Below are 13,226 nucleotides of genomic sequence, written 5' to 3' on the forward strand. Positions count from 1 at the left end.
AAAGTCACACAGTGAGGAGGAAGCCAGGCTTTGCTCTCTACACCAAGATATTATTGGATTCCAAAACTGAGATTTTAACCACTAACTTACACTGCCTTGGGCAAAACCTTAGTAAGGGGATCATAAGTGATGTGGACAGATAACTGGAAAAGAGATTTTAAGAAAAGTTTGGGTGGTGATTCATATCTAAAAATAGAACAAGAGTTTCTTAAAGAATTCTCACCTTGGAGAATGGGAGAATCTGCCACAAAAGAAAATGCTTCAGGGGAAAGAGATGAGGTCATTGACCATGAGGAGAAACCTGGAGTGAGATGAGCTTAAGTTATAAATAAAAGTTAAGCAGAAACCAAAAAAAATCAGAGGCATGTGTCGAAGTATAAATCTGGGAAATGCAGACAACAGAATCTTAGAGGAAAAATGCCCCAAGAGACTATGTTTACTGTTATTAGGTTATACTTCACGGACAGTTGCATTTTCCTACTTCTTCATCTCAATAACTTTTTACAGTGGGGCTGCCCATCACCTCCATTTTGTAGATGGAAAAACAAAGTAAAGGGCAGCTGAGGGTCACATGACACCAAGGGTGAAGCTGGATACGCAGCGGAGTGGTCTGGCTCCAGAGCCATATTCTTAACCTTCACGGACTTCCTGTTCCTTCTAGGAGAAGGCCTACCAAAAATAAGAAGAAAAGAAAAAAGAAAAAAAAAGTTGTACCAACAGATGAGATCATCCTAGGATACACAGAAAGAGTGGGCAGATGACAAAAATAGAACCAATACCTAAATGAGTACAGACGATAAATCTGAGGGCCTGAGACCCTGTGGAAAACCCAGAGAGCTGGGGTGAAGACAGCTCTATGGAGAGAGAGGGCTCTTATCAGTAACAGGCCATGGGGTGCTTCCTAAATGCTGCTGATGGAGCCAGGAAGGACTGTGAAGAGAAAGGGGGCTCCTTCATCTAAGGCCAGAAGGCCGCAACAGCACACAGCTGGACTGCTGCCTCTAAGGCAGTCCTACTCCTGCACGTGAAAGGAGTCTCCATTTTTCTTTACATTTGCCAGTGAACTATTTTCTGTTCCCTCTCTTCTGGTGCATAATGATTAATGGATTCGCCTTCTACTCTAGCAGCTTCCAGCAACTTCAACACAACCATTCAGTATACTATTGGAAGGGGGGAAAAAAAATCAAACTTTACAAAACTGCTAGCTGTACAAAAATACACATATGTAGGGGTTATACCACTTTTGGTTTAACATTTATGCTTCTAATAGTTCAGGCCTGTCATTTCCTTAATAATCTCCAATTTTCAATTGGGTATATTTTGAATGCAGAAATTCTCTCTACTTCTATTCAGACACATAAGTTTGTGCTTCAACTTGAACAATAGGAACCAAAGGGCGGGGGTCAGAAAAAGGCCCCTTTGCATTTTTGTGTTCTGTACAGTTTTGAAGTTAAAAATAAATATCTAAAACTTTAATAAAAACAGGGACTAACAACAAGGATTTGTATCAAATTTATACTGTTAAGATCAAAAAAACTCCTTCTGAAAGTGGTGGTATGAGAATTCTGAGGAAAATGCAGGTAATTATTTATGAAAATGAGGAATAAAAAGGTGTAAAGAAGGTTTGCTTACAAAATATGGTATCATTTTTCTCTATTTCAAATAAATTCTATATTACATCAAGTATCAGGACCTGTACCATTTAATATGTAAGTATCATTTTCATAATCCTGTGCTAACTCAGAGGAAAAAAATTCTAGTTAAAATAAAAATCCGTGTATTTTTAAACTGAATAAAAAAGAGAACCTGGCAACGGAACAGGTAGAGAAAGTAGTTGTTCCCATTTGCAACATTTTTCTGTGCTGCCCACATTCAGCCTATGCAGTCAGACTTCCAGAGTTTGGGGTGAAATTTTATCCCCATTTCACTGGGTGGGGCCTCAGACTTTAAAAGTGCCTTAAAAAAAAATAAAAATAAAAAAAGGGTCTTAAGAAGCAGTAATTATTTGGCATGTGGCACCGCCCACACAGCAACACCTTGGCGGCAACCAAACACAGAGCTTTTCCATCTCAATTTCCTGGCTCTTCTGATTCAACGTTAACCTTCACAGTGGGTAACAGCCGTATGGTGTGTTCATTTTCACCAGGATGTTACTGTAAAAGCCTGCACAACAGGCCACTCCACAGAACAGCAAGCTGACAAACGCCATGGACACAACAGCACAGTGAATTCTGATTTCCTCTGGCCAGAGAGCAGAAAGTGCAGAGTGAGTGAAATTAGTCCTGCATCTAAATCTCCAAGTGACCAGGCTCTTCACACACCTCTTGTCACCCACTGCCAAGCCAGCGGTGGTTGCTATGTGGACACAAAACACGATCTCATCTCTTAGAAAAGCTGAGAGCAAAACAACGTTAGCTACTTAGATCATCAACGTTAGCATCTTGGATCATCAAGGGGTGCTGTATTTACGAAGCAGTACCAAAGCCGTATGGCAGATCCCATCTGGTCCAACTTAAAATCAACATAAAGAGCACATGCGTGTTAAAAATGCAAATATAATCATGGTCTCTGGCTACTAAAGATCCATGGTCTAGATATTTTAATTAATACAGATGGCAAGCTAGGGGAGCCAGGGGAGGCACAAATGGCTTGGGTTACTCAATCCTAAGCAAAGACTTGGTTAGTGGTCCACTAAATGGTTGAAACAATCGTGGCTTCAGCAAGTCCTACTTACAAAGGATTATTTTTTGTTAACACCTGAAATGCTCTTTCAGTTCCAAAGCTTGAGAACTTGATCTTGCCATGGTTGAAGGTTATGTTTCTTTTGTTTGGTGGTGATGTTAGAGTAGTAGCAGGGGGAACAATTTCTTTTTTAACAGGATAGCCTATTGTGCTGAAAGTTTTGCCTTGAAATAGTATATACTGACATACACAGTCGCAAACCTATGATGAAAAACATCTGACTAGGAGCCCTGAAACTCTGGCCTCAAGAAGGACTTGGGAGCAGCCGACTTTCAGAACTCTGCTCTCTAGGACCAAAATGCCCATTTCACACAAAAGACTTGGGTTGATCTGTATGCCATGCTGACCCATAAGCCAAAATACTGGTCAATTTGATTTAACAAAGAACCAAAATTGTTCAGTTGTGTTATTTGCATGAATATGCTTTGGCATCTAACAAAGCTATCTTGGGGCTCATGTGATCTGAAAACAAAGGCTTTTAGGAATATGAATGGCTGATCTGGGACACAAGACACAGCTCTGAATCCTAGGTTCTAGTCCTAGCTCCACCAACTATGAATCACCTCTCCTGGTGTCACCATCCTTCTGACAAAAGGAGGACCTGAATAAAGTTATGGTAAAACATTCATACCCTCATGATGAAGGCTTTCTGCTGGGTAAGAGAACTTCATTCCTAAACTCTATTTGATGAGACGACATCAGAAAGAATTATTAGTCCCCCTCTCTCCTAAGTCAGCTATCCCATTTCTTTGCTAACAAATGGAATCCTGACACTAATAGCTGGTCTCTCTACCAATTTCTGAATGAGTCCTCTTCCTACAGCAAGAGGAGGAAGGTCTCTAGAAACAAAGAAATGTCCTGTCTCCGTGAAATGAAGGAAAAAGAATTTTCTTGGAAATGCCCAGGTCTGTGGGGCCATCAATAGGGCTCCTATGAGATCCTAACTCCAAGGAACGGAGGATGAGGTGGAAACAACTCAACCGCACACAAGTCACTGGTGACTATGTGCAAAGTGCTCCTAACAGCCCTTCATCCACATGCCCTCCATCCTGTCCCCCGTTGCCCCCAACCTCAGTAAATCACCACCATCCTTCCATTTGCTCAAAGCCTAAAATACAGGAGAGAACTATGAGTTATGTATATGCCTACCTGTCCCCATCCTAACAAATCACCAAGCTTGGTCAGGTCCATCCCTTTAATTTTTCTTGAAACCCATCTTCTTCAGCTCATCACTGTTACCAACTGTTATACTGGAAAGTGGCCAGCTAGTCTCCCTCTCTCCATCACAGTACTCTCCACTTGATTTTTCACACAATAGCCAGAGTGATCCTTCTGAAACACCAACCTGATCGTGTCTGCCTCTCTGAGCTCCCCATCAACCTTAGGATGAGACCTGAACACCAGACTCTGCTTTTAAATGGTCAGAGTTTTGTCATCTAGATCAACGTTTCTCAGTGTGTGGCCCTCGGACCATCTGGGACATCACAATTCAGGATGCTTGTCTGAAAGGCAACTTCTTAGGCCCTGTCCAGACCTACTGAATCAAACTCTTGTGCGGACAGAGGCCCAGGGTGCAGTCTTTTAAAATAATCACTTCAGAAAAAAATTTATGTAAAATTTGAAAACACTGCTAGAGATTTAGGAAAATTAAAACCAACTAGTGTTCCACCTGTCTCATCTTGAACAAACTAAGAAAACTCCACCATGCTTCTATGTGTTCACCTTTCATACAGAAACAGTAGCCACTGCTCAACACCTAAAGTGACTGTAAAGACCAACAAAAGCCAAAGCACTCGCCAAGTTGGAAAATGCTATAGGAGAAGTAGTTAACAAGCAACAGCTTTCTAGTTAACAAGTATTTCACAATGGGGAGCAACCCAAGATAACTCGGAGACAGGAGCTGTTAGAAACTCCTATGTGCAGATTATTTTTAAATTGTAATTCAGTTCAGTTCAGTTGCTCAGTCATGTCCGACTCTTTGCAATCCCATGAACCACAGCAAGCAAGGCCTCCCTGTCCATCACCAACTCCCAGAGTTTACCCAAACTCATGTCTATTGAGTCGGTGATGCCATCCAGCCATCTCATCCTCTGTCATCCCCTTCTCCTCCCACCCTCAATCTTTCCCAGCATCAAGGTCTTTTCAAATGAGTCAGCTCTTCGCATCAGGTGGCCAAAGTATTGGAGTTTCAGCTTCAGCATCAGTCCTTCCAATGAACATCCAGGACTGATCTCCTTTAGGATGGACTGGTTGGATCTTCTTGCAGTCCAAGGGACTCTCAAGAGTCTTCTCCAACACCACAGTTCAAAAGCACCAATTCTTTGGCTCTCAGCTTTCTTTATAGTCCAACTCTCACATCCATACATGCCTACTGGAAAAACCATAGCCTTGACTAGACGGACCTTTTTTGACAAAGTAATGTCTCTGCTTTTTAATATGCTGTCTAGGTTGGTCATAACTTTCCTTCCAAGGAGTAAGCATCTTTTAATTTCATGGCTGGAATCACCATCTGAAGTGATTTTGGAGCCCAGAAAAATAAAGTCAGCCACTGTTTCCCCATCTATTTGCCATGAAGTGATGGGACCAGATGCCATGATCTTAGTTTTCTGAATGTTGAGCTTCAAGCCAACTTTTTCACTCTCCTCTTTCACTTTCATCAAGAGGCTCTTTAGTTCTTCGCTTTCTGCCATAAGGGTGGTGTCATCTGCATATCTGCGGTTATTGACATTAAAGATATACACATGATTATAAAACACTATCAAAAAGTAACTGGAGGGAATTCCATGGTGGTCCAGTGGGTAAGACTTTGTGCTTTCATGGCCAGGGCCTAGGTTCAATCCCTGGTCAGGGAACTAAGATCCCACAAGCTGTGCAGTGAGGCCAAGAAAGGAAAAAAGTAACTGGAAACAACAGTAACATGCAACCTACTATGGCTTTATCATCATATCTGGCAATTAATGGGCAGGGATCAAGAATCCTAAATGTCCAATAATGCATGACTGTACATCCCTATTAAGAGACGTGGCCCCTCCAGGAACAGAAGCTAACTTCATAGCCACAGCCCTGGAGACAGTACGGTGGAGTGTAATGGCACCATATTGTTTAATTCCTCACATGTCTGTGATCTTATGGAAGAAGTTAAGCTCCAGAACAGTTGTTCTGCACTCTTTGGAGATATTCCTTTGGGAACCCAATGAAAGCTATGAGCATTTCCCAATAAAACTACCTGCAATGCAAAATTTTGCCCTAGAGTCTGTTTATTCTTTTGTATATAATAGGGGATAATGATTGTTACCTCTCAGGGTATTGGGGATGTTATTATTAGAAACAGAATATTTTAAAAAAGCACTTCATAAATTACAAAGATTGTTACTATTATTCCTTTTTTTTTTTTTTTTTTGAGTGACTCTCACTGCCAACTCTACACAATTATTTGGCAGAAAAGCTTAACGGTCTTCCTTTCCCTCTGTGCTCACAGTTGCCTACAACTCCCACCCAATAAGAAAGGGGGTGATGGATTTCAGCAGATATGTCTCCAAAGAAAATATACAAGTAGCAATAGGCACATGAAAAGATGCTCAATCACACCTGCTGCTGCTGCTAAGTCACTTCAGTTGTGTCCGACTCTGTGCAGCCCCATAGGCAGCAGCCCACTAGACTCCGCCATCCCCTGCTAAGAGACTCTAAAGTAAAAGCCATAGTCTCCTTGGAGTCTTTTGCACAAAGCCTCTTGACAAATCCTACATCCCCAGCAAATATTTCTTGAATTGGGTGGATTGTTCCATGCAAGTAACAATCACACATATACTTCCAAACAAGGTAGAGAATTCTATGCTAATATCATTTATGAACAGGAGTTCCATCAGGTACAGGACACAAAAATTCATCTGAACTGTTTTCTAAATATACTGCTTTCAGTATATTAAAAATCCATTTTTCAACTCATAATCATAAAATTACAGCTTTGCCCTAAGAGCTGAGAGGAAAGAGATGTTGGAAATGCATATAGACTATTCTAAAATCCACACATACATACCCATATAAAAAACTATATTCATGGGCTTCCCTGGTGTTCCAGGGAATTAGGAATTCCAGTGGTTAGGAATCCACTTTTCAATCCAGGGGACACAGGTTCAATCCCTGGGCTGGGAAGATCCCACATGCCATGGAGCAACTAAGCCCATGTGCTACATCTCCTGAAGCCTGCACACCTTGAATCGGTGCTCCATAACAAGAGAAGCCACAGCAATGAGAGGCCAGCACACTGCAACCAGACATGAGTCCCTGCTCACTGCAAGTAGAGAAAGCCCACACAGCAACGAAGACCCAGTGCAGCCAAAAATAAATAAATAAAACTATATTCACATTCACACGCACACACCATCACTCATGCAGTTAACTAGAGATGATAGAACCAGGCATAAAAAAATAGCAGCAGTGGATGCAACAGTCTCAAGGGTGGGCTGTAGCCATACTCCCTTCTGAAATCCTTCCCCATCTTGAGGAACAAGACTAGGTAGGAGGCTTTGCATCTCTGCTACTTGCTTCAATGCTATCATTTAGATACAAAGTACAAATGAGGCTTTGTACTTTGCCTAAATGATACAGAAAAAGATTGAAGGCAGGAGGAGAAGGGGATGACAGAGGATGAGATGGTTGGATGGCATCACCAACTCAATGGACATGAGTCTGAGCAGGCTTTGGGAGCTGGTGATGGACAGGGAAGCCTAGTGTGCTGCAGTCCATGGGGTGGCAAAGAGCTGGACACGACTGAATGACGGAACTGAACAAACAAGGCAAATTTACTTCAAAGTTTATCAAACTGATTCGCCACTTTGTGACAGAAAACAACAGGCCAGCTCAGCATTCAACCCATGCCCATGCCCAGCACCACCTCAGACAATACCCGGATGAGCATGTGAACACATGGAGTCCTCACAGTCACATGGTGGCCTGTAACAAACCCACACCTGCTTCCACATAGCAAAATATTTTTTAAACGAAGGGGGTTAAATAACTGACCTTGCAAAGAACAGCACTGCCCACTGGGCACAAACATGAGCACATATATAAGCACAGATAACACAACAGAGCATGAGGCTGAGTTAGCTGAAACCAATCCAAGCTACCGTCCAGGACCTCCAGGGGCTGACTGGTGTTGACCACAGGCTCCTTGAAGCCACAAGCACTTCTCAGCTGACCCCACAGTTGCTCCTCTTCCTCCTCAGATGACAAGCAGGGGCATGCATGGTGGCAGTTCTTTCAAGACCCGGGCACCAGCCCAGGAGCTGGTGCCTGTGTTTCTATAACCTGCCCCAGAGCAGAAAGGCAGGCATCATGCTTAACACAGCAAGCGCCCTAAAACTCACTTCTTTAAGAAGTTCCCTTAATCCAGAAGTGAAGTGAAGTCGCTCAGTTGTGTCTGACTCTTTGCAACCCCATGGACTGTAGCTTACGAGGCTCCTCCATCCATGAGATTTTCCAGGCAAGAGTACTGGAGTGGGTTGCCATTTCCTTCTCCAGGGGATCTTCCTAACCCAGAGATCGAACCTGGGTCTCCCGCATTGTAGGCAGACGCTTAACCGTCTGAGCTACCAAGGAAGCTCCCTTAATCCAGAAAAGAGTCCAAAAGAACAAACTATTTAAAGTTGAGGTCATTCAGAAAAGACTTCAAAGGAAGCATCTGAGTGGGGGCAGTGGGAGAGAGACCAGATAGCAGACATCAAAACTGGTAATGCACTAGCATTTATATCAAGTCTATCATGACACACACATTAATTCTTTTAAATCTGGGCTTGGAGTGGAATACAAAGCAAGGCCCAAATTATCTACCTAAATCATCTTAACCTAGTGAAAGTTTAGCACTTGTAATCTCGCTACGAAGTCAAAATCACCCCATGAAGGACACTGAGGGATGAGTGCATTCACCATTACATAGAGAATGGAGTCAAATACGAGTGAATGCCTGCAAGCTGCAGCTGGACACCTAGTCAGTAACACCAGAGTCATCTCATCTTTGCCTCTGGCTCGTCCATATCTTGAGGAACGCCCAGAAGAATCTGGGTGGCTTATAGCTGACTCACGAGTCCACATAATTGATACTTGCTTAAAGGGAAAGGTGATCATCCTTACTATTGCTAACATCCCATTAAGCCTAAAAGTTAATTAGGCTGTATTCCATAAAGTCAATTGGAGGCATTTGTCTCAATAGCATTATCGCAATTATTCCTCATCAAAATGAATACCACCTCCTACTGCGCATGATGTCTTGTGTAAACAACAGCACAAACCTAACAACTCACATGCCATCTCCACCTGAGTTATTTAAGCAGGTTTATGTTTACACAGAACTGCAAACAGGAATTCATAGATATTAACACGTTTTTTAAAAAATATACAAAAGCGTGTTTAATAAATCTTGTTTTACATTTTCAGAGGCCGGGAAAATAAAAACAAACTAAAAAGTGTAACAAATTCTATATATCATAATGATGCATGTAAAAGTCAAAAAGAGAAAGTACCTATGAAAGTCAGCCAGTTATAAATGCTGGTGCCTAAGAATGGAGACCACAAAATGCTGACTGAATGGTTACATAGCACAGCATACGTGTGCCCTTGGGCCCTCCACCTCCGCCCAACAGCTGTGCTTCCAACCACTCCTCGTGATTCTGGCAAGGTCTTAGGCACAAAGGAAACAGAGGTATCAAGAAACCCACTGCCATACCCACTGCTAATGTTACTAATGACAAAGAAGAGAAGGTGGCTTGAGGAGGTGGATTGGGGGAGGTGGGGGTTGGGGTGGGATGAAATAGGTGATGTAAAGTAAGAGAGCTGTAAACCTCCAGTAATAAAAACCAATAAGCCATGACAATGTCATATACAACATGAGGGTTATGGTCAACATTGTAATAACTTTGTTACTACATGTAACTACATGTTACTAGATGTATCATGGTGGCCACTGCATAATGTATGCAAATATCAAACCACTAGAGAGTACACCTAAAACTAACCTAACAACACTGTACATTAACTACACTTCAATTAAAAAAAGAAAAAGATGATCTCCTTGGCAAATTTTTCCTGAGGACCCAGAATTAAAACACAGCAAACCAATTCTTTTAAGCAAATCTTTTAAACGTTACGTCAATATTTAATAATATACAAATAAAATTAAATTGTTAGAGAAACAAAACAAACACAAAAAAATCTGAAAGAGTGGTTTATCACATAGACGTACATATTATACAGATATTGATCTCTAGTGACTAAACAATATCAGAATTAACACCATTTTACACTTTGGGAGGAAAACTAAACTGTGGTCATATTTTGTTATGAGTCTTCTGTTAGCATCATCAGTGGCCCAGTGAAATTATCCCAAAGGGGGAAGTGAACAGAGAAAGGCAGGAGGGATTGGACCGAGCAGCATGCCAGAAATGCAGACAACTCCCACAGAGCTGAACCCCAGCTATGGATAGCATGTGCCCTGGAGCAGTGTTTCTCACACTTGGCTGCACAACAGAAGTGCCTCAAAAGACTCCAAGGGCCAAGCCCCTTGGAGTCTCTCTCTGTCCTTCACCACAGACACAAACACACACCTCACACACAGAATCTAATCTCTAGAGGTGGGGGACCAAAACGATAATAGTTTTTAAGACTCCCCAGGTGATTCCAGTATGCAGTCAAGTTTTAGATCCAATGTCTTGTCTATAATAGGCAAATAATTCTACAGTTAGATGCTGATGATGACATCTGTCCATTTCTCAAGGGATAACAAAATTATTAGTAAGTAGTAGTGGAACCAGTCATAAGCCAAGAAGTCAAACTCGCCTGCCATTGCAGAGGTAACAGATGCGGGTTCAATCCCTGGGTGGGGAAGATCCCCAGGATCTTTTCCCCAGGAGTAGGAAATAGCAACCCACTCCAATATTCTTGCCTGGAGAATTCCATGGACAGAGGACCCTGGCAGGCTATGGTCCATAGGGTCACAAAGAGACACAACTGAGTGACTTAGCATGGACACAGTGGTGGAACCAGTCATAAGCCCAGAGTTCAGGTTCTAACTCGCCCCTCCTGACTTATATAACCTTTCAGCAGATCACTTAATTTCCTGGGTCCTCAGAGTGTATTCCATTTAAGCATGAAATGGTTCTACAGAGTGTGTCAGAGCCTGTTTAACCCTATAGTTTCTACATACTAACGAAGAAATACTTCCAAATAGGATGGTTTGGCCAGGGTTAGCAAATTTGGATTGGGACCCTAGTTTTATTTATTCATTTACTCTTTTTAACTTTTTACAAGAGCTAGACTCACCAGTAAAAACTGAGTGAATTCTGCATATGTCAGGTGTCTTTTTCTTTCTTTTCCAAAGTGTAGTTGCACAAATTCTGAATCCCAGTTAAATGGAATATGTTGATGAATTGTGGTCTGTCCAAAAACTTGCTTCACGTCCTCTGAAGAGAGAAAAAGAAAGCTTGATTACAACAAAGCAGATTAAAACAAAGCAAATCAGGTACTTTCTTCTAAAACCTGTTATTAAATGCATATTGCTACATTCTTCATATAAAAAGTAACTTCACTTTAAAAACACAGATTTTAAAATCATGGCAGAAATAGATGTAGGAATCTAACAAAGTAGAAGTAAACAATCCCATCCAATAAAACAGAAAAAATCAAGAAGTCACACAAACACAAAAAGGCCTAAAGGCAGCAGCAGGCCAGCATTAATAAGCTAAATCTCATATCATTATCTGTTTTGTTTCAACAAATATTATTTTCTAGGCACAGAAAATATAAATCAGTCTTCAGTGGCAGGAAGCATACACTTTCATAAAGAAACACTGAGAACATGATACAACTCTTAAATATAGCCCTCCTTATCAAGCTATTAAAATGTTTTTGAGGACTTGGAAATCAGATATAAACCTTCAAGCATATATTCAACAGCACTAAAACTTAAAGAGTTTTAAAACGTTCCACTGTTCACCAGGCCATGCTTAAAGGGAATGGGAAAGAGCACCAACAGTCCAATCCTGTAACTTTATCCCGAACACTCTGGCTTGACACATACTGACTCTCTCTCTCTTTTTAGCCTCTACTGGGGTTTTCCCAGTAGCTCAGATGGTAAAGAATCTGCCTGCAATGCAGGAGATCCAGGTTCAATCCCTGGGTTGGGAGAAGGAAATGGCAACCTACTCCAATATTTTTGCCTGGAGAATTCCATGGACACAAGAGCCTGGTGGGCTACAATCCATGGGGAAGCAAAGCGTTAGACAAAACTGAGCAAATAACACTTATAAATAAAAAAACTTAAAAGACAAAACTGTAAGAGGACTGGCAGAGAACAGAAAAATGATACAAAAAACCCTACTTTTCTAAAGCTTCATGTTTTTATTTACTAGTCTCCCCACCTTCCAACAAGAGTGTATGCCTGGAGGGTACAGGGACACAAATTACATAACTGGATTTGTCCTGGCCTTCACATCTTTAAATGTATCTACCAAACCTGCTCACTTTTATGAGCAAACTGTGCCTGCTACCTTGTTTTTTTTCCCCTTGCAACTATTTTAAAAAAGAAAAAAAGAAGTAAATTCTTTCGTTCTCTAAAGGGTGCCAAAAACTTTGGCATGTATTTCCACTGATTCCCCCAAATTTCCTAGTTCCAACCCCCCTTACACCCACAAGTTTTTATTCCATGCTTTTAAAGTTTCCAGAGAGTTTTTAAGTCTTGCCATGAAGAAACAGTAGTGCTGCCATCAGCATAAGATTGGGTGTGTATTTGCAAGGAGGAGGCAGTAAAATCAGAATTATGTCGGACATAAATTTTATAAAAGATGGAGGAAAACCTCAGGCTGGCCCTGATGAGGACAATAAAATAAAAACTTTTTAAGTGTAACCCTCAATTTCTTTGCATTTATTCTGTTTCTCTACTTTAGGGAGAAAAAAGAGACAGAGGAAAAGAGAGAGAGAGCCAGGACATAAGAAAATGAAGTGAAACTAGAATTGAGATTTAAGAATTGAGCCACTGGTGGCTCAGTGGTAAAGAATCTGCCTGCCAATGCAGAGACATGGGTATGATCCCTTGTCCAGGAAGATCCTACATTCAGTCAGTTCAGTTCAGTCACTCAGCCGTGTCCGACTCTTTGTGACCCCATGGACTGCAGTACGCCAGGCTTCCCTATCCATCACCAGCTCCGGGAGTTTGCTCAAACTCATGTCCATCGAGTCGGTAATGCCATACAACCATCTCATCCTCTATCATCCTCTTCTCCTCCTGCCTTCAATCTTTCCCAGCATCAGGGTCTTTTCAAATGAGTCAGTTCTTCACATCAGGTGGTCCAAGTATTGAAGCTTCAGCTTCAGCATCAGTCCTTCCAATGAATATTCAGCACTGATTTCTTTTAGGATGGACTGGTTGGATCTCCTTGCAATTCAAGGGACTCTCAAAAGTCTTCTCCAACACCACAGTTCAAAAGCATCAA

The 13,226-nt window shown here is 41.6% G+C and overlaps 1 protein-coding gene across 6 annotated transcripts in view; it reads right to left on the reverse strand.

Moving 5' to 3' along the window:
• The window catches only part of SLC25A13 (solute carrier family 25 member 13), a 240,920-nt gene that overhangs the window by 115,801 nt on the left and 111,893 nt on the right, over positions 1 to 13,226 (reverse strand). For all 6 annotated transcript variants that reach the window (XR_014066092.1, XM_081531535.1, XM_081531534.1 and 3 more), the window contains exon 5: positions 11,059 to 11,198. Coding sequence is in view for 5 of the 6 variants with exons in the window: in XM_081531535.1 (XP_081387661.1) it covers positions 11,059 to 11,198 (140 nt within the window). In the remaining variant the exon portion in view is untranslated. The remainder of the gene's footprint in view (positions 1 to 11,058; positions 11,199 to 13,226) is intronic.

Source organism: Giraffa tippelskirchi, chromosome 10, assembly GCF_054371585.1.
Source record: "Giraffa tippelskirchi isolate mGirTip1 chromosome 10, T2T-mGirTip1v1.2.pri, whole genome shotgun sequence".
Taxonomy (NCBI): Eukaryota; Metazoa; Chordata; class Mammalia; order Artiodactyla; family Giraffidae; genus Giraffa; species Giraffa tippelskirchi.